Source organism: Oncorhynchus nerka, linkage group LG6 (genome assembly GCF_034236695.1).
Source record: "Oncorhynchus nerka isolate Pitt River linkage group LG6, Oner_Uvic_2.0, whole genome shotgun sequence".
In the NCBI taxonomy this organism is placed as follows: domain Eukaryota; kingdom Metazoa; phylum Chordata; class Actinopteri; order Salmoniformes; family Salmonidae; genus Oncorhynchus; species Oncorhynchus nerka.
Window position 1 is genome coordinate 31,247,150 of NC_088401.1, and position 22,415 is coordinate 31,269,564.

At 45.0% G+C, this 22,415-nt stretch overlaps 1 protein-coding gene across 1 annotated transcript in view; it reads left to right on the forward strand.

The window, feature by feature from the left end:
* The window catches only part of LOC115130333 (DNA topoisomerase 2-binding protein 1-A), a 33,092-nt gene that overhangs the window by 5,113 nt on the left and 5,564 nt on the right, over positions 1-22,415 (forward strand). Inside the window, 22 exon segments of the mRNA XM_029661371.2 lie at positions 532-725; positions 980-1,159; positions 4,840-5,006; positions 5,306-5,469; positions 6,044-6,215; positions 6,218-6,299; positions 6,446-6,792; positions 6,931-7,103; positions 7,725-7,936; positions 8,157-8,479; positions 11,118-11,303; positions 11,751-11,863; positions 11,992-12,115; positions 12,294-12,458; positions 12,853-12,946; positions 14,849-15,029; positions 15,331-15,572; positions 15,775-15,911; positions 16,034-16,136; positions 16,624-16,787; positions 17,003-17,221; positions 20,199-20,360. Coding sequence (XP_029517231.2) covers positions 532-725; positions 980-1,159; positions 4,840-5,006; positions 5,306-5,469; positions 6,044-6,215; positions 6,218-6,299; positions 6,446-6,792; positions 6,931-7,103; positions 7,725-7,936; positions 8,157-8,479; positions 11,118-11,303; positions 11,751-11,863; positions 11,992-12,115; positions 12,294-12,458; positions 12,853-12,946; positions 14,849-15,029; positions 15,331-15,572; positions 15,775-15,911; positions 16,034-16,136; positions 16,624-16,787; positions 17,003-17,221; positions 20,199-20,360 — 3,904 coding nt within the window.

The window sequence follows — 22,415 nt, forward strand, 5'->3', positions numbered from 1 at the left end:
ACAGTGCTGCAGCATTGAGTCTGCCTCCTCTATTCAGTGCCTTACTATTCTCTGCACAGCCCTCAGCATCTCATCGTATTTCCTAGATGCTCCATGTAGCTGCAGTTGTATTTTACTTACATAAATTTACGGTGCAATATTCAGAAATCACTGCCGTTTCCTGGTTGCTAAAATTCTAATAGTTTGCCAAATTTCAGTTTGTGACAAAACAAGCAATATGTAGTGTAGAACAAGCAATGCATTACCATCTAAACCGCTGTGAAATATATTTTCGGTAACCAAAAATATTATATTTTCAGATTGAAGCTTGTGTACAAAACTGAAAGTAAAAGACGCAAAAAATAAACTTAAGAATAGGAAGCATAGAAATGGCACACAAGAACAGACCTACCGCTTCTTAGACTTGCTTTCACTGAAAATGACAGATCTATAATTCGCGTTTCCATGTGAATTTGGTGGGGTCACTCAAAAAGTTACATATTGCAGCTTTAAACCAATCTATTCATCTCCCTGTCTCTCTCTTCCCCTCAGCCTGTTCAGATACACTGACCTGCCCATAGAGGACTACTTGTGCCCTGTGCTCTGTGGCTGCACCGTCTGTGTCACAGGCCTCTCCACGGTGGAGCGTAAGAAGGTGCAGAGGCTCTGCCAGCTGCACGGGGCCAGCTACACCGGACAGCTCAAGATGAACGAGTGCACCCACCTCATCGTCAGCGAGCCCTCAGGTAGGTCGAACTTACCTTTTATTGTCCAAATTAGTTAGGTTCAGAATCAGTTCCACACACATCACAAAGAAATTAAGCAGGGATAAATCCTGCTTCAGCCACACAGATATCTTTTCCTTCATAATCACAAGGACAGACATGCTTCATGTCCTTTTATATAATAACAGCTTTAGGTCGTAGAGTACCTGAGTCTCTCCTACTGCCACCCAGTTTCCGTCACTTTCACTGATCCCTCCCTTTGTCTGTGCTTACAGGTCAGAAGTATGAGTGTGCACAGAAGTGGAATGTCTTCTGTGTGTCTCTGCACTGGCTGTTTGACAGCATCGAGAAGGGCTTCTGCCAGGACGAGAGTCGCTACACGGTGGAGCGAGGGGATCAGAAAGACGGCAAACCCCACACCTCCACCCCGACCGGGACCAGCAAGAAGAAAGAGGGTGAGGCGCCAAACTTGACGTTTATTTTAAAATATATAAATATTTCCGAATTTTATGACTGATTATTCAATAGTTGGGATGTGCGCAGTTATTTGAATATCTAAATGGATGTTGGTATTCGATTACTTGAGTACATTTTTGCTAAAATAAATCAATATAAGCCTATTTTAACAATGAAAAGGCTTTTTCTAAATTACATTTAAAATATCAGTGTGGCATTCTACATCCAAGGATATACCATGACATTTCAAATGATTGTTTTATAAAAATCAAACTAGTTTTTATGACGTGCACGGTGCGCCCCATGAGAAGGCCAGTAGCAGTTTTGAGTGTGCACATTAATCAACGTTGCAGTAAAAGTTCTGGTTTTATTTAAATCAATAATACACACAAACAATGAGCAGTGAGCACATGCAGAGCAACAAAGGACAAGCAACACACAGCACGCAGACAGAGCAATAGCACAAAAAGCAACCAAACAAAACGCATAAAAGCAACACTGTTTCAACACCTCACAAGCTACAGACATGGAAAGTGGTAGCCTTCGTGTGTAGCGTGTTTGGCCAATCAAAGCGGCAAAGAAGCTCAATGTGTAGCAAATGGAGTGAACTCACTAATGCAATGACGTAATTAAAAGTTAGTGAAATGAGAAGGAGCTGGATACAACGAGCAACCAATAGGTGGGCTGTTTTATCTGAATGGGGTTGGGGAGAAAAGCGCAGCATGTGTCCTCAATTAGCATAGCTTGCTATAGCTGTCTAGCTTCTCTGGGCTTCTCCCGAGGGGCTCAGCAGCGCAGTGCTCGAGGCGTCACTACAGACGCGGGTTCGATCCCGGGCTGTATCACAACCGGCCGTGATCGGGTGTCCCATAGTGCGGCGCACAATTGGCCCAGTGTCGTCCGTGTTAAGGGAGGGTTTGGCCCGGGGGGGGACTTTACAGGTAGGCCGTCATTGTAAATAATAATTTATTAACTGACTTGCCTAGTTAAATAAAAATACTCCAGTCAAGACGGACACTGTTAAATGGGTTGATGAATACCATTGTGGCTGCTACAAGTTAGCTCTTCTTGGCTGTAGCCGAGTTGCCTTTGCGTCTCTCTCGTCCTCTGTCTGCGCACTACACACACTTCCCTCTGCAGCTGCAGCAATAGAGAACGGTCTGAATATGGCAAGTGTTCAAGGTACAATAGAGCGCCAGCATCTCTCCCTCGCGCCGCAGTGCTCAGGTTAAAAACGTAGCTACGTTACAAATATATATATTTTGCACATCTTACAAAAAGTCATGATACTGTTTGAATAGTATTTCAAACCCCCATCCCTATTCAATAGATCTGTATTGACTCTGAAGGGCAATTGTCGTGAGGCGTAAGAATACACATGCGTAAACTCAGCAAAAATAAATCCCTTTTTCAGGACCCTGTCTTTCAAAGATAATTTGTAAAAATCCAAATAACTTCAACAGGTCTTCATTGTAAAGGGTTTAAACACTGTTTCCCATGCTTGTTCATTGAACCATAAACAATTAATGAACATGCACCTGTGGGACGTTCGTTAAGACACTAACAGCTTACGGACGGTAGGCAATCATGCTGCAAGGAGGCATGAGGACTGCAGATGTGGCCAGGGCAATAAATTGCAATGGCCATACTGTGAAACACCTAAGACAGCGCTACAGGGAGACAGAACGGACAGCTGATCGTCCTCACGGTGGCAACACCTGCATAGGATCGGTGTAACAACACCTGCACAGGATCGGTACATCTGAACATCACACCTGCGAGACTGGTACAGGATGGCAACAACAACTGCCAGAGTTACACCGGGAACGCACAATCCCTCCAGTGCTCAGACTGGGTCTGGGGCGGTGTGTCACCGCATCATTGGACTGAGCTTGTTGTCATTGCAGGCAATCTCAACGCTGTGCGTTACATGGAAGACATCCTCCTCCCTCTTGTGGTACCCTTCAGTTTATGTCTGTTGTTGAATCTTGTTATGTTCATACAAATATTTACACATGGCAAGTTTGCTGAAAATAAACGCAGTTGACAGTGAGAGGGCATTTCTTTTTTTGCTGAGTTTACATGCATACAATGGCAAGAAGTATGTGAACCCTTTGGAAATACCTGGATTTCAGCATAAATTGGTTATTAGATTTGATCTGATCTTCATCTAGGTCACAACAATAGACAAATACAATCTGCTTAAACTAATAAAACACAAACAGTAATACGTTTTCATGTCTTTATTGAACACACCGTGTAAACAGTCACAGTGCAGGGTGGAAGAAGTATGTGAACCCTTGGATTTAATAACTGGTTGACCCTCCTTTGGCAGCAGTAACCTCAACTAAACGTTTTCTGTAGTTGCGTATCAGACCTGCACAACGGTCAGGAGGAATTTTGGACCAGTCCCCTTTACAAACCTGTTTCAGTTCAGCAATATTCTTGGGATGTCTGGTGTGAACTGCTCTCGAGGTCATACCACAGCATCTCAATCGGGTTGAGGTCAGGAATCTGACTGGCCCACTCCAGAAGGCATATTTTTTTTCTGTGTAAATCACCCAACTTCTTTTGAGCTTCATTTGGCAGACAGCCTAACATTCTCCTGCAATCATTTTTTTCCCATCAATCGCAAGCTGTCCAGGCCCTAAGGCAGCAAAGCAGCCCCAAACCATGATGCTCCCTCCACCATACTTTACAGTTGGGATGAGGTTTTGATGTTGGTGTGCTATGCTTTTATTTTCTCCACACATAGTGGTGTGTGTTCCTTCCAAACAACTCAACTTTAGTCTAATCTGTCCACAGAATATTTTGCCAGTAGCGCTGTGGAACATCCAGGTGCAATTTTGCAAACTTCAGATGTGCAGCAATGTGTTTTTTGGACAGCAGTGGCTTCTTCTGTGGTTGTCCTCCGTAGTGTTTTACGTATCGTAGACTCGTCAACAAAGATGTTACCATGTTCCAGAGATTTCTGTAAGTATTTTGCTGACACGCTAGGATTCTTCTTAACCTCATTGAGCATTTTGCGTTGTGCTCTTGCAGCCATCTTTGCAGGACGGCCACTCCTAAGGAGAGTAGCAACAGTCCTGAACTGATGATGAAATGATGAACATCAAGGTTTTTAGATACTTTTGTAACCCTTTGTGCAAGTCAACAATTCTAAATCTTAGGTCTTCTGAGATCTTTTGTTCGATGCATTGTTCACATCAGGCAATGCTTCTTGTGAATAGCAACTCAAATGTTGTGATTTTTTATTTATTTTTTATTATTGGGCAGGGCAGCTCTAACCAAATTTTCCAATCGTCTCATTGATTGGACTCATTAATAGGTTAGCTGACTACTGACTCCAATTAGCTTTCGGGGAAGTCATTATCCTAGGGGTTCACACATACTTTTTCCAACCTACACTGTGAATGTTTAAATTATATATGCAATATAGACATGAAAAGTACAATTAGTTTGTTATTTGTTTAAGCACACTGTCTATTGATGTGACTTAGATCAGCTCAAATTTGATGACCAATTTATGCAGAAATCCAGGTAATTCCAAAGGCTTCACATAGTTTTTCTTGCCACTGTACATAAAAACACACATGCTGCAAATATCCATATTATAATGCTTCAAAGTGCTTAGAAACAGCCCCTGGTCACAATGAGGTCATTTGTTGTTTTCCTACAGAGAGTGCGTCTCTACTGGGCTTGAGCCACATTTCTGTGAACAGCAGTATGACGGTGAATGACACGGCCTTGACCAATGCCACACTCAGCCGGCTGGACACACCAGACCCTATCGACGCTCTGGACATCACAGTCGGCCCCGCAGACGACTTGCTGGACGGCTGCAAGGTCAGTAGGAGGTCCTTTCAGCACTATCTTGATATGAGCCACTTGCTGGAGATCCTATAACTCCCTATTAGAATACAAAAAATCCATTGAATTGTGTGATCCCCCCCCCCCCTCTATGGAGTAATCACAGGTTACTTTCCTCACTGAGGCCTTATAGAAATGTGCTAACCAGAAGTTCAATTCTGTTCACTTAGACATGTCATATACCTTTTGGATCTTTATTCCTTACGGTTTCTTATTGTAAAGCCACTTTGGCTTTTAGAAAACGCACGTTGAATTTCCGCTGTCTTCCCCTGTAGCTGTACCTGTGTGGGCTGCCAGGGATGAGGCTGGAGAAGCTGCGTCGCCTGGTCAACATGGCCGGGGGCCTGCACTTCAACCAGCCCAGCGAGGAGCTCACCCACGTGGTCATGGGAGAGACTGACCAGGAAACCAAGACCTTCCTGGCCAAAGCCACACACAGGTCAGTCAGAACCACAGAGCTGCTGTTAGACACATTCAGCCATTGCACATCCATAATGTATTACACTTAGGTTGATAAGCTTTGTCATTTAAACCATCATTTGTTCAAGTACGGATATCACGAAGTTGGTGGCACCTTTTAATTGAGGAGGACGGGCTCGTGGTAATGGCTGGAGCGTAATAGGTGGAATGTTATCAAATGTATGGTTTCCATGTGTTTGATGCCATTCCATTTGCTCCATTCCAGCCATTATTATGAGCCGTCCTCCCCTTAACAGCCTCCACTGACGGATATAGATGCAGGAAAGCAGTCTTGTATCCAAGCCCTGTAGATAGGTTTGCAAAATTCCATTAATGTGCACAAAATTCCCAGGTGTTGCAGAAATCCCAGTTGGAATATCCCTGGAATCAGGAGGGAATAAACAGGAAATCCAGAATCCACTACACTGTATTTCAGGAAAACCTGGGAATTTTGGATAATGAATTTGCAAACCAACCTGTTGTCAAGTAGGAAATAACCTAATACGGTTATCTTGTGCCTTGACGTGATCCCATCTTTCTGATCTCTCCCCCAGGCCCCATGTCGTGACGGTACAGTGGCTGCTGGACAGCTTCTCCAGAGGCAGCCTGCTCTCTGAGGGGGACTACCACCACCCGGCTTGTCTGCCCCCCGCCCCTGCAACCGTGGCCATGCCTGCCCCCCGCACCTCTGCTTCTCGTCCCTCCTCCACCAACTCGGCTGCCCCCTTGCCCACGAACCAGCTACCCCTCGACAGAGGAAGGCCGAGGAGGACATGCTCTCTCAGTACATGGATGACGACTTGACAGTGGGTAAGGGAGGAGCTCCTCTGTGTAGCAGCAAGACCACAACTCAAAGGGGTCACAGCACGGTCACCTGCAATCCCAGGTACCATGTACCACCATCATATCCTCCTAACTTCCTTTCTTCATCTGCTATTTCTCTCCTCCAACCCCAGTGGAGATGCCTCTACCAGCTGACAGCAGCATCCACAGGAGGCAGAGCTCTATAGCACCAGAGCCCTGGGTCTCAGCCCCAGGCCAGGCTTCTACTATAGCCGATGTTGGGACTGGAACTGACACCACCCTGCAGGAGGCCAGTGAGGCGGGCCTATTTGTGGGGAAACGCTTCCTCCTGGTGGGCTTTGGGGCAGAGGCGGAGGCCCAGCTCTCCATGCTGGTGACGGAGAACTGTGGGAAGGTCCTGGTGGGGCGCACCCGGGCCGTGGCTGACTACGCTGTGGTGCCCCTGCTGGGCTGCGAGGTGGAGGCCACTGTGGACGAGGTGGCCACTGATACCTGGCTGGTAAGAGAGGGAATGTTGACAAACATTCTGGCTCCATGTTTTTGATGTCTTTGGTGTGGGTGGGCTCTTCAGGCCAAGTGTGTGTGATTCTTCATTAACCCATATTGTGTGCGTTTTAATCAATGTTTCTTTGTGTAGACCATGTGTGTGGAGCAGCAGTGTGTGTTAGAGCTGGGCTCCCACCCCTTGTTCAGCCCTGTGTCAGTGATGGAGGGCCGCTCCCCTCTCAGAGACTGTGTCCTCTCAGTCAGCCAGTTCACCGGGGCAGAGAGGGAGTCCCTGGTAGAGCTAGCCAAACACCTGGGAGCCAGGTAACCACCTAACCACCACACACACGAGGAAGGATACAGTTTGCTCTTGTAGTATACAGGTTGCATAGTAGATAAATGGCACCAGCTGAAGTTAAAAATAATAAAAATAATATCAAGGCTATAGCTCAAGTACAGCGGTTGCTAAGATGAAGGTCCACATTGTACACATGTTCATATGGACAGAGTATGTTCCAGCATTCTGTTATATTTAGTGTTTGAATGGTTTGTTTTTAAGAGATAATTGTGATATAATGGACACTTACATCAAAGGACTGCACATTTTCACATGGGCCGTAGGCGACTCCAACCTTTCCAATGAGACCTTAGGGAACTCCTAAGTCGATTCTTGATGAAGACAGCAAATACAGCTGCAAAACTTTTCAGATAAATGCTTTGTTGTTTTTTTACATTCTGTTAGTTATGCATCCTACTCAGTCACACACACACACTGGATATACTAGTCCCTTGTCACACAGACATGGATTACACTGAGAAGAAAATAACCTGTGGCTTATGCGTCAAACTGAAAGCCTGCAACAAGAACCTTTTGTGGCGTATTTGAGCGTAGTTTCTCTGGTCTTAATACCTTCTCTCCTTTCCATATATCCATCCTCCGGACAGTGTCCAGGACTACTTTGTGCGCATGGCCAATCAGAGGAGGGGCATGCTGGCTAGTACCCACCTGGTTCTGCAGAGCCCAGAGGGCACCAAGTACCAGGCGGCCGAAAAGTGGGGGCTACCCGCCGTCACCCTGCGCTGGGTGCTGGAGTCTGCCAGGACGGGCCGGAAGGCAGAAGAGGGGCGATACCTGGTGGATTTGCCCCGTTCTCCAGGTCAGTCTGCCTCACAATCATAGACACTTCTTGAATGGATTTTAATGTAATGCCTGCATCAGTGGGGGGGATGAATGACGTTTTAGTCATTTCTGGGCCAGTGAAAGCTTAGCATTTAATTTACTGCGAGGGGATGAGTTTTGCACAAACAGTTTATGCTCTGCTGTATGTGATAGATCTCACCATCTGAATCAGTGTATGTATTCCCTCTGTTCCCCAGAGAGAGAAGAGGAGAGTTTTGTGGGGGGTTCGCAGAAGCAATCCATGCCCCCTCCCCCGGCCCGTAACAAGTCCCCAGAGATGCCCCTGCTGGGCCCCCAGAGCGGGGCGGCCGTCACCCCCCTGGACACGCGCCGTTTCCAGAGTAAGGTGTTCCGCTCCGTGCTGGACCAGGGCCAGCTAGACAAGGACTGTACCACACCGGGAGGTCAAGAGGGGGACAGGAAAGCAGGGGGGCAGAAAGAATCCCCAGCGCTGCCGTTGGACACCCCCTCCCGCTTCCTCTGCCGAGACCAGCTCTTCAGACCCACCTTCAATGTCAAGGTAAGATTCACTTGTCTCAATACTATACACAACTTTAAGAACACCTGCTTTTACCGTGACAGAATTATCAGGTGAAAGCTATCATCACGTATTGATGTCACTTGTTAAATCCACTTCAGCAGTGCAGATGAAGGGGAGAAGATTGGTTAAAGAAGGATTTTTAAGCCTTGATACAATTGAGACATGGATTGTGTATGTGTGCCATTCAGAGGGTGAATGGGCAAGACAAAAAATTTAAGTGCCTTTTGATCAGCAGGTAATGTAGTAGGTGCTAGGTGCGCTGGTTTGTGTCAAGAACTGCAACGCTGCTGGGTTTTTCATGCTCAACAGTTTACCGTGTGTATCAAGAACGGTCCACCACCCAAAGGACATCCAGCCAACTTGACACAACTGTGGGAAGCATTGGAGTCAACATGGGTCAGCATCCCTGTGGAACACTTTCAACACCTTGTGTAGTCCATGCCCCGATGAATTGAGGCTGTTCTGAGGGCAAAGGAGGGGGGGCTGCAACTAATTGACGGAATAATGTTGAGCATTGGGCTGTTACGGTGACCGTATTACCGTCACACCGGCAGTCACGAGTCATGACCGCATCAAATTCCACCTGACTGTTGAGTCATAGTAACTAAATCAAATTTTATTTGTCACATACACAGCAGATGTTAATGCGAGTGTAGCGAAATGCTTGTGCTTCTAGTTCCGACAATGCAGTAATAACCAACGAGTAATCTAACCTAACAATTCACAACAACTACCTTATACACACAAGTGTAAGAGATAAAGAATATGTACATAAAGATATATGAATGAGTGATGGTACAGAACGGCATAGGCAAGATGCAGTAGATGGTATCGAGTACAGTATATACATATGAGATGAGTAATGTAGGGTATGTAAACATATTAAGTGGTATTAGGCTTCTCCCAAACTGCTCTAATGCCGCTGATGGTCGTTAGTACCTTACCAAACTTGCTAGCAGCCAATCGCTAATGGCCTAATACTCAGCGCCCTTGAACGCGGCTGGAAAGCACATAGCCTATTGAAATGTGTTCTTATAAGCCCAATCTCGTGTTGAAACAGAGTTTTGACTGGCTGCTTTTTAAGAGGATTCCAGCTTTCTCGTGCTGCTATATTTATTTCTCAATTATTAAAATTAAGCACATTAACTTCCTGACTGATGTCTTGAGATGTTGCTTCAATATGTCCACACAATTTTCCGTCCTCATGATACCATCTATTTTGTGAAGTGCACCAGTTCCTCCTGCAGCAGAGCACCCCCACAACATGATGCTGCCACCCCCGTGCTTCGCCGGTTGGGATGGTGTTCTTCGGCTTGTAAGCCCCCTTTTTCCTCCAAACATAACGATGGTCATTATGGCTAAAAAGTTATATTTTTGTTTCATCAGACCAGAGGACATTTCTCCAAAAATTGCAATCTTTGTACGGTTTGCAACTGCACATACGGAGTCTGGCTTTTTTATGGCGGTTTTGGAGCAGTGGCTTCTTCCTTGCTGAGCGGCCTTTCAGGTTATGTCGATATAGGACTCGTTTTACTGTGGATATAGATACTTTTGTACCTGTTTCCTCCAGCATCTTCACAAGTTCCTTTGCTGTTCTGGGATTGATTTGCACTTTTCACACCGAAGTACGTTCATCTCTAGGAGACAGAACACGTCTCCTTCCTGAGCGGTATGACGGCTGTGTGGTCCCATGGTGTTTATACTTGCATACTATTGTTTGTACAGATGAACGCGGTACCGTCAGGCATTTGGAAATTGCTCCACGTTAAGCCTGGAGAGATTGACATGCATATTATTGTTGGCTCTCCAACGGTCAGGTGTGCTTCCCAGTTCTGAGCCAATTGCAATTTTCCTTAGTCCTTTGTGGCACCTGACTACACGACAGAACCGTAGTGCAGGTGTGACAAAACTATGGCCTGTAGAACCTGCCTTGTTATATGTGGTAGTGGAGTAGGGCCCTGAGGGCGCACACTTAATGTTGTGAATGTATTGTAATGTTTTAAAAAAATATATATAACTGCCTTAATTTAGCTGCACCCCAGGAAGAGTAACTGCTGCCAAGGGGGATCCATAATAAATACAACATTTATTGGTTGATGATGTCACTGGAAACACTTATCTTCCTCGTCATTTTTTTTTACTACAAAACCTAGAAACGCGCAATTTTCTCATGTTGATGTTGGGGTGTTGCTGGAGATGAATATGAAGTTCAACATTTAGAAATGCCACTTTTTAAAAAATTAACTATCAATTACCCGGAGGCGGTCAGTTATTTGCATGACAATCACCAGCTGACGAAAGGTCATAACCACCACAGCCCTAGTTGAGTATTATTTAAGCAATAATGGCCAACTCCGCGTGTATGGCCAACTCCGCGATTGTGTCGTGTCAAAGAACAGCCCTTAGCCGTGTTATATTGGCCATATACCACAAATTCCTGAGGTGAATTATTGCTATGATAAACTGGTTACCAACGTAATTAGGGCAGTAAAAAATACATGTCATACCCATGGTATACGGTCTGATGTACCACGGCTGTCAGCCAATCAGAATTCAGTGCTCAGTTCATACATTTTAATAACACATCTTGAAACTATGTACTTGTATGATATTCCAGGCTGCGTTAGCAGCGTTGGACACACCAGGGGGCAGGTCACAGCAGACTCAGAAGGTCGTGACCCCGCTGTCCGAGGTCATCGGGAGGAACCTGAAGGTGGCCCTGGCCAACAGCACCCGCAGCCACGACCCTGACCTCCAGGCCCTCTCAGCCAGCCCCCAGCTTAGCAAGGAGACACACAGAGCGGTACAGAACACACCCTACAGCCTTCACAGCCAAGTTCATACACTCACAAGCCCATGTAACTGACATTTACTCCTGAGGTGCTGACTTGTTGTACCCTGGACAACTACTGTGATTATTTTCTATTTGACCATGCTGGTAATTTATGAACATTTTGAACATCTTGGCCATGTTCTGTTATAATCTCTACCCGGCACAGCCAGAAGAGGACTGGCCACCCCTCAGAGCCTGGTTCCTCTCTAGGTTTCTTCCTAGGTTCTGGCCTTTCTAGGGAGTTTTTCCTAGCCACCGTGCTTCTATACCTGTATTGCTTGCTGTTTGGGGTTTTAGGCTGGGTTTCTGTACAGCACATTGAGATATCAGCTGACGTTAGAAGGGCTTTATAAATAAATTCAATTTTGATGTACACAGTTTCTTAAATGCCTGTGTGACGTTTGTTTGTGCCTTTAGGTGGAGGAGGAGGCTGCTGTCCTGACTGGTGTGGTGATCTGTGTGAGTAAGAAACTGAGCAAGAAGCAGCGGGAGCTCAACGGCATCGCTGCCTCATTGGGAGCTGACTTCAGGTACTACTCTCAACATGCTTGCAACTATGTCTACAATGTTAGTAATGCCAGTCACAACACTTGCCATTAATGATGCATGTCCCTCTATGATCCAATACTCTGTGTGTGTGTGTGTGTGGGGGGTCCAGGTGGTCGTGTGACAACACCGTGACGCACTACATCTACCAGGGTCGTGTGGGGGACAACACGCGGGAGTACAGGGCTGTGAAGGAGAGAGGGGTGCATGTTGTGTCCCAGCACTGGCTTCAGGCGGTACGGAAGGTTTTCAATACACACAATAAACACAAATGTACTGCATGAAGTATACGACAGGCACGCTCCATTCTTATATCAGATGTAACAGTCACAAACGTGTTGCTGTAGTTTGTCTGTGTGGTTTTGTGTGTGTGTCTGCGCTCAGTACTGACTTGTTGCTGTTGTCTGTCTCCAGTGTGCTGAGGATCAGAGGCACGTGTCGGAGTCTCTCTACCCGTTCACCTACAACCCCAAGATGAGCCTGAACCTCAGCCAGGTGCCTCCTGACAGTAGCCAGAGGTCACCCCCTGCCACCCGCACCATAAAACTCAGCGACCTCACTGAGGCCCAAGAGAACAGGGTACATTCCTTACAGATACCGCTCACTCTAGATATGGGGCTGTATGTATTGAGCATCTTCGCGTAAGAGTGCTGATTTAGGATCAAGCACCCCCTCCATGTGTTTCGGAGGACGCATGGCTCGCGACCTTCGCCTCTCCCGAGTCCGCACAGGAGTGATGGGACAAGGCTGTAACTACCAATTGGATATCACGAAAAAGGGGTAAAATGTACCCCCCCCTAAAAAAGCTTATTCATTGTGTTCTAAAAGGCTAAACTGATCCTAAATCAGCACTACTACTCTGAGATGCTTGATACTTAAGGCCCCTGTATTTGTTCAATGGTTTGAGTGTCTGGAAAATAGTGCAGGGAGGCTGTCAGTTCAAAGCTTCACATCATAACCTTGTCACCCTCAGCCTGAAGATAATGCCGTAGAAGACGCCACAACCTCCCATCACGTCAGTGGAGAGACTGATCAAGAGCAGGGCCGGGACAATGCAGAGAAGAAAGGTGGGGCTCTTATACACTGATGATCCACTGGTCTGCCCTTCTGTGCCGTAGCTCAAGTGCTTTGAATTGAAACGTTCCGGGTCCAGACTAATGAACTCTTGCTGAGACCACCGGTATAAACCTTTTAGAAAACAGCTAATGAACAAAATTCCTTGTTTTTGCCTATCCGTTTCACACACGTCCATGTGCTTTTAAAGAAAAGGATGGCGGACAATTATACAAAATGTAAGTTTTATATTAGTTTATTGTTAAGTAAAATAAGTGTCTCATGGTCTTTGTCAAATAGCTCTAATTTACCCTCCATTACTGTCATAAAAGATGGTGGATAAATTAATGTCGTACTCCGGCCGTTTTAAAATGATCCCAGTACCAATCTGCTTAAGGGGTAGCTAGCTGTGTCTGGTCTGCTTAGTTCGTTGACTATATATGAACCAGGAAAAATGAGTGGGACGTCTCACTTCCTCTTCTATCTCTGCTATCACTGTCATTTGCCATCCTCCATTAAGTTGGTATAAATGGAATCTTAGTGAAGTGCGGGTTCAAGACCCCTTGTGACAAACTTTTATTTTTTTGTTGGAAAAAAACTACTGCTGGTCCTCAAGTAAATTACGCGTGCGTTGAAGTACAACATATAATGATGCATATAAAGCGTACATTTAAATGTACAGGACTATGTAGTATGAATATTAGCAGTGTGTTTGTCTACGAGGCTGGCAATAGAAGCAGCTCTTCATTAATCTTCCACGTGCTGGCTGCGCTTCCCTTCTCAACACACCAACACAGTAAGTGTAACTTCTACAGTTCAAAGTACATCAAAGAGATCCTCTGAGAATTTGAACCCTTCTTGCAAACTGCGAAATATACCAGATACTAGGCTCGCTAAACTGTTCTATTTGACTAGTAGTTTCAACATGAGGTTTAGTTACTTTGACTAGCAGATTGTGCCGTTTCACTTTTGTTAAGGGTTCTTTTATTGAAACGTTTTTGATTACGTCTGACCATGAACAACCAAGTCTACTTCCAGTGGGTGATTTAAAAAATACATTAAAAATGTATAGTACCAAGATGGCTAATTGTCAAATCAAATGTATTTATATAGCCCTTCTTACATCAGCTGATATCTTAAAGTGCTGTACAGAAACGCAGCCTAAAACCCCAAACAGCAAGCAATGCAGGTGTAGAAGCACGGTGGCTAGGAAAAACTCCCTAGAAAGGCCAGAACCTAGGAAGAAACCTAGAGAGGAACCAGGCTATGAGGGGTGGCCAGTCCTCTTCTGTCTGTGCCGGGTGGAGATTATAACAGAACATGGCCAAGATGTTCAAATGTTCATAAATGACCAGCATGGTCAAATAATAATAATCACAGTAGTTGTCGAGGGTACAACAAGTCAGCACCTCAGGAGTAAATGTCAGTTGGCTTTTCATAGCCGATCATTAAGCGTATCTCTACCGCTCCTGCTGTCTCTAGAGAGTTGAGAACAGCGGGTCTGGGACAGGTAGCACGTCCGGTGAACAGGTCAGGGTTCCATAGCCGCAGGCAGAACAGTTGAAACTGGAGCAGCAGCACGGCCAGGTGGACTGGGGACAGCAAGGAGCCATCATGCCAGGTAGTCCTGAGGCATGGTCCTAGGGCTCAGGTCCTCCTTGTGACATATTTTCCAATGGGAAAAGCTAACAGCTTGCAAAGTTCTAAAAGCTTTAACCGGTGGTCTAAGCAAGAGTTTGCGATTATGGACCCTCCTGGTTCATACAGAATGAGGCTGTTGACTGATAAAAAGTGAAGTTTGCTCTTATCAGGAGTCAACTGAATATCCCGTGAGTGCAGGTCCCCAAAACACACACATACATACACACTTCACTTTCTTTCATTCCCCTCATCCTCTGACCGTCTCTGTCTTCCAGACCTGTCGGAGACCCTGGAGATGAGGGAGAAGCTCCAGAGGCAGCTGCAGGAGATCATGTCAGCCACCAAGAAGACCACCAGCAGGCGCTCTTCAGCCCGCCTGGGCTCCGGGGGGACTGACTCTAATCCCCATACCCCTGGCCGCAACGCAAACGTCCGACGCACTCTGGAAGCACTGCGGTATGAGACACCGACAGACCAGGAGGCTGCGAGAAGTCAACATAATCTTCAATTAACCTTCACTATTCAGTTTCCCTATGCCAATGACTAGATCTGTGTCCAGACATTGTGGTTTTCAAAATCCTCTGCACTGCATAGGTTTAGATTTTACTTGACTGGGTTGAATTTGTGCTTTAATTCCATTGGATGTTTATTCATGTAAATGTCTTTGTTTGCCATTTAAATAAGACATGTACATCCGTGTCTTTACAGTGTGAAAAAGGGCTAACTCTCTCGGTCTCCCTCCTTTGGTGTTATTCAGGATGTCTCGTCAGGCAGCAATGGACCTGAACACAGAGCCGTCTCAGAGTGAGCAGATCGTGTGGGATGACCCAACGGCCCGGGAGGAGAGGGCCAAGCTGGCTGACAACCTGCAATGGCCTGGCAGCCCCTCCCAGCACTCTGAGTCCCTGGCTGTACCTCTAGCAGCACCCCTATCCCACTCTGACAATGCCGGAAACACACTCCGGGACTCCATGACCGACTCTGAAATAGTGGAAATGGGTGAGGGGGGTTAAAAAAGTAGTACCCTGTCTTCAATCACACAAGTGTTGCATAAGTTTCAAAGGATTTAAAAAGAGTGCAATAGACTTCGGAAATTCGGTTTTTCAGTCTTGTTATATATATGCCAATGCACCTGCAGCAACAGATTATTATTATTGTTTTGCCAAATATTTACCTTTGAAATGTTCTCCCTCCTATTCAGTGGTGTGTGACGTGATTGACCAGGAGATGGGTGAGAGAGTGATGACTGTGCCAGGGGAGGAGCCTGACCTCCTCACCCCTAAAGCCCCCAGCATCGCCTTCCCCCTCGCCAACCCCCCCGTGCCCCCAGAGCCACAGGTAACCACACTCACCCTCCCTCCCTCTTGTAAGGTGATATTATAAGTAAATGTTTAGATGTGAATCGTTACTTAGCGGCACGGTAGTGTACTGTGATGCTAAAAAGGCTGTGCTGTCAACAGATGGATGAGGAGAGTGAGGCGGAGAAGGAGCCTCCTCGGTTCCAGCTCTCCTCCCTCAACCCCCAGGAGAGGATAGACTACAGTGCCCTCATAGAGGAGCTGGGTGAGTCTCGGTCCTCCTCCCTGACCACCTAACTAACTAGATGCCATCTTTACCGTCTCTTTGGTACATATGTGCTCCCGTGTGGCTCAGTTGGTAGAGCATGACACTTTCAACACCTGGGTTGTGGGTTCGATTTCGTCCCGGGGGACCAGTATATAAAAATGTATGTACCCACTACTGTAAGTTGCTCTGGATAAGAGCGTCTGCTTAATGACCGAAATCTAAAGTAGCCTCAACTCTTTAGTTGCTTGTCAAATTGACACCCTAATGTATAGTGTACCATTTTAACCAGGGCCCATAGGGTTCTGGTTCAAACTAGTGCACCATATAGGGAAAATGGTCCATTGGGTACTCACCCCATTGCCACTGCAAATAAAAAAGTAGGTCTTAAAATATCTTGTTTCTTTCTCTTCTGAGACGGTCTGTCGTCCTGTTTGTCAGTCCCCCTATTGCATTTGTCTGACTCAACATGTCTGTGTTCCTGTAGGGGGCGTGGTGCTGGACAAACAGTGCTTTGACCCCAGCTGTTCCCACATCATCGTGGGGAGCCCCCTGAGGAATGAGAAGTACCTGGCAGCCATGGCCTCCGGGAAGTGGATCCTGCACCGTTCCTACCTGGAGGCCTGTCGCTCCGTGGGACACTTTATCCAGGTCAGGGTCTGCATCAGACCACCACAACATGCCCCCACAGACTCATAGCGCCATCTTTTTGGATTTAATCTTTATTTAACCAGGAAGTCCCAATGAGGTCAGAAGATATCTTTCGCGAGAGAGACCTATCCAAGAAGGGGCAGCTCAATTAAAAAATAAATCTTGTTTATTCTTCTTGAATTTAATGGAGAGGGTGTACATACTGTGTGTTCCAGGAGGATGCGTACGAGTGGGGCAGTAGCTCCATCCTGGATGCCCTACCCTCCATCAGCTCCCATCAGAAGAGGCTGGCATTGGCTGCCATGCGCTGGAGGAGGAACCTGCAGGACCAGAACAACCTGGAGGGAGCGTTCAGCGGTTGGACCGTCATGCTAAACATCGACCAGACCAGAGAGTCAGGGTTCAGACGACTACTGCAGTCTGGTGGAGCAAAGGTACCAACAATGCTCTTAAAGGGCAACTCCACTTTTCATTGTCATTTTCTCCAGCACAATACCAGTGTCAACATATGTGAAAACTGCACATTTCTGGGTTTTTTTTATATGAAGTTCTATCCGATGACAGCAAAAAAACATTTGATCAACTTTGATTTTCAAACATTATGAGATTCGCGGTGACGTGGGAGCAAGAAACTGAATGCAAATTTAGAAAATCTTTGTTTTTTATTTAATCCTGTCATGTCACAGAGAAGCATTTCTTAGGACCTCATTTTTATAACCTCAGATCATAGAAAAATAATATACTACTGGAAAAATAATATGCTTCTGACAATATTAGGATAGGATGAATCAGAAAAGGACCATGGCAACATTTCATTCAGTTGCACCCCATTTAATAAGCGAGGAAACCGAAAACTGGCACCTGTCGTCATTCCTCACACATGCTGACCAACATGACGCTTGCTGCCTACAGTTTTCTGTCTATAGTGGGGCAAAAAAGTATTTAGTCAGCCACCAACTGTGCATTTTCTCCCACCTTAAAAAGATGAGGCCTGTAGTTTTCATCATAGGTACACTTCAACTATGACAGACAAAATGAGAAAAATCCATAAAATCACATTGTAGGATTTTTAATGAATTTATTTGCAAATTATGGTGGAAAATAAACTTTTGTTATTGACCAAATACTTATCTCAATACTTTGTTATATACCCTTTGTTGGCAATGACAGAGGTCAAACGTTTTCTGTAAGTCTTCACAAGGTTTTCACACACTGTTGCTGCTATTTTGGCCCATTCCTCCATGCAGATCTCTTCTAGAGCAGTGATGTTTTGTGGCTGTTGCTGGGCAACATGGACTTTCAACTCCCTCCAAAGATTTTCTATGGGGTTGAGATCTGGAGACTGGCTAGGCCACTCCAGGACCTTGAAATGCTTCTTACGAAGCCACTCCTTTGTTGCCCGGGCGGTGTGGTCATTGTCATGCTGAAAGACCCAGCCACGTTTCATCTTCAATGCCCTTGCTGATGGAAGGAGGTTTTCACTCAATCTCACGATACTTGGCCCCATTCATTCTTTCCTTTACACGGATCAGTCATCCTGGTCCCTTTGCAGAAAAACAGCCCCAAACCATGCTTCACAGTAGGTATGGTGTTCTTTGGATGCAACTCAGCATTCTTTGTCCTCCAAACACGATTAGTTGAGTTTTTACCAAAAAGTTATATTTTGGTTTCATCTGACCACACGACATTCTCCCTATCTTCTTCTGGATCAACCAAATGATCTCTAGCAAACTTCAGACGGGCCTGGACATGTACTGGCTTAAGCAGGGGCACTGCAGGATTCGAGTCCCTGGCGGCGTAGTGTGTTACTGCTGGTAGGCTTTGTTACTTTGGTCCCAGCTCTCTGCAGGTCATTCACTAGGTCCCCCCGTGTGGTTCTGGGATTTTTGCTCACCTTTCTTGTGATCATTTTGACCCCACAGGGTGAGATCTTGCGTGGAGCCCCAGATCGAGGGAGATTATCAGTGGTCTTTGTATGTCTTCCATTTCCTAATAATTGCTCCCACAGTTGATTTCTTCAGATCAAGCAAGCTGCTTACCTATTGCAGATTCATTCTTCCCAGCCTGGTGCAGGTCTACAATTTTGTTTCTGGTGTCCTTTGACAGCTCTTTGGTCTTGGCCATAGTGGAGTTTGGAGTGAGACTGTTTGAGGTTGTGGACAGTTGTCTTTTTATACTGATAACAAGTTCAAACAGGTTCCATTAATACAGGTAACGAGTGGAGGACGGAGGAGCCTCTTAAGGAAGTTACAGGTCTGTGAGAGCCAGAAATCTTGCTTGTAGGTGACCAGATACTTATTTTCCACCATAATTTGCAAATAAATTCATTAAAAATCCTACAACGTGATTTTCTGGATTTTATTTTCTCATTTTGTCTGTCATAGTTGAAGTGTACCTGTGATGAAAATTACAGGCCTCATCTTTTTAAGTGGGAGAAATTGCACAATTGGTGACTGACTAAATACTTTTTTCCACACTATTTGATTTTAAAGGATGAAGTCCAGATAGGCTAGGCCTGGGAAACTTTATGGATGGACATAGAGAATTAGTAGCTCATTCACGCACATCCACCCACCTAAAATGACCTATCAATCAAAGCCGCCTGCAACCCATCTCAGACACTTAAGCAAATCACATTTCTCCTTTTCAAAAAAACGTATAAAAACCTTGCCTTAGATTCAAATCCTTTCTGTAGGAAATCAAAAACTAGTCTGCGTTATAGGATAATGCTAAATTAATGTAGCCTATCATATACATTGACGGAAGTTTTGAGGAGATATAAGCTGGAGATTGATCTTCAGTATTCATACCCGTTGACTTAATCCACATTTTGTTACATCCTGAATTCAAAATGGATTAGTTTTTTTTTTTTTTTTTGCCGTCACACACAATAACCCATAATGACAAAGTGAACATGTTTTTTGAAATTTTAGCAAATTTGATAGAAAATTAAATGTCTAATTTCCGTAAGCATTCACACCCATGAGTCAATACATGTTAGAATCACCTTTGGCAGCGATTACAGTTATAAGCGTTTCTGGGTAAGTCTAAGAGCTTTGGCAGTGTTCCAAATAACAATTTATATTTTCGCATGTAGAAAGACTCGAATCAATCCTGTTCTGAATAAAGAATTGATTGCGGCAGGACTGTATTTCGCAATTGATGTGAACGGTGTCATAAGCAAGACGTGCCCATATAAAAATGTTTTAATACGGACTTAGTGGACCTTTACTCTGTCATACTGCACCTCAGTCTTCACTTACTGTTCCTTAGTATGGAGAAGTTTATATCATAAGCTATCTGTCTCTGACTGCCCATCTCCTCCATACTTTGTTGATATTGACAACGTGTACACCTCTGGATGTTACGCCATCCACCCTCTTTCTCTCTTCTCCCTAACCCTCTCCCCAGGTTCTCCCCAGTCCCTCTCCATCTCTGTACAAGGGAACCACGCACCTGTTTGCAGAATTCAGCCGGTTGAAGCCAGGAGACTTCCGGGTGGATGTGCCAGAAGCCATGTCCCAGGGAGTCAAATGTCTGAAGCCAGAGTTCATCGCAGATTACCTCATTCAGGTTGGTGGGACTATAACTAAAGCACACAACTGCCTCATAAAGGGATATTATGTTGAAGGGAATATGTGTCTGACTGCTTTAAAGGCAGTTTATAGTGCCTTCAGAAAGTATTCCCACCCCTTGCTTTTTCCACATTTTGTTACAGCCTGAATTTAAAATGGGTTCAATTGAGATGTTTTGTCACTGACTTACACACAATACCCCATAATGTCAAAGTGGAATTGTTTTTATAAATGTATTAAAAACAAAAAGCTGAAATGTCTTGCGATTAGGATTCAACCCCTTTGTAATGGCAAGCCAAAATAATTTCAGTAGTAAAAATGTGCGTAACTACCATACGTTGCATGGACTCACTCTGTATGCAATGTTGTAATGACTACCTCATCTCTGTACCCCACACATACAGTGCATTCGGGAAAGTATTTAGACCCCTCGACTTTCTCCACATTTTGTTACAGCCTTATTCTAAAAATTGATTACTTTTTTTCCCCTCATCAATCTCCACACACAATACCCCATAATGACAAAGCGAAAACTGAAATCACATTTACATAAGTATTCAGACCCTTTACTCAGTATTTTGTTGAAGGTCCTTCGGCAGTGATTACAGCCTCGATCCTTCTTGGGTATGATGCTACAAGCTTGGTACACCTGTATTTGGGCAGTTTCTCCCACTCTTCTCTCCAGATCCTCTCAAGCTCTGTCAGGTTGGATGGGGAGCATCGCTGCACAGCTGTTTTCAGGTCTCTCCAGAGATGTTTGATCGGTTCCAAGTCCAAGCTCTGGCTGGGCTACTCAAGGACATTCAGAGACTTGTCCCGAAGCCACTCCTGTGTTGTCTTTGCTGTGTGCTTAGGGTCATTTTCCTGTTGTAAGGTGAACCTTTGCCCCAGTCTGAGGTCCTGAGTGCTCTAGCAGGTTCATCAAGGATCTCTCTGTACTTTGCCCCATTCATCTTTCCCTCGATCCTGACTAGTCTCACAGTCCCTGCTGCTGAAAAACATCCCCACAGTGTGATGCTGCCACCATGTTTCACCGTAAGGATGGTGCCATGTTTCCTCAACATGAAAATGGCTGTCTGGTAATGATCAACAATCAACTTGAGAGCTTGAAGAATTTTAAAAAGAGTAGCTCTTCGAGACTTTCCGAGGAAGAATCAAAGCTGTAATCGCTGCCAAAGGTGATTCTAACATGTATTCCCTCGGGTGTGAATAGTTATGTAAAATAGATTTCTGTATTTCATTTTCATTACATCTGCCAAAATCTCTAAACATGTTTTCACTTTGTCATCATGACGTATTGTGTGTGTGTGGGGGGGGGTTAATACATTTGGAATTTAGGGTCTAACGCGACAAAATGTGGAATAAGTCAAGGGGTATGAATACTTTCTGAAGGCGAACTGTATATGGGTCTTCCTCACGAAACTGACATTTTGTAGCAATTTATAATTTTTCACAATTTCCTTATGTTTCAAATCAAATTTTATTTGTCACATACACATGGTTAGCAGATGTTAATGCGAGTGTAGCGAAATGCTTGTGCTTCTAGTTCCGACGTTGCAGTAATAACCAACGAGTAATCTAACCTAACAATTCCACAACTACCTTATACACACAAGTGTAAAGGGATAAAGAATATGTACATAAAGATATATGAATGAGTGATGGTACAGAACGGCATAGGCAAGATGCAGTAGATGGTATCGAGTACAGAATATACATATGAGATGAGTAATGTCGGGTATGTAAACATTATATTAAGTTGCTAGTGATACATGTTTTACATCAATTTCCATTATTAAAGTGGCTGGAGTTGAGTCAGTATGTTGGCAGCAGCCACTCAATGTTAGTGGTGGCTGTTTAACAGTCTGATGGCCTTGTGATTGAAAAACAGCTTCTGTCTCTCGGTCCCTGCTTTGATGTACCTGTACTGACCTCGCCTTCTGGATGATAGCGGGGTGATCAGGCAGTGGCTCGGGTGGTTGTTGTCCTTGATGATCTTTTTGGCCTTCCTGTGACATCGGATGGTGTAGGTGTCCTGGAGGGCAGGTAGTTT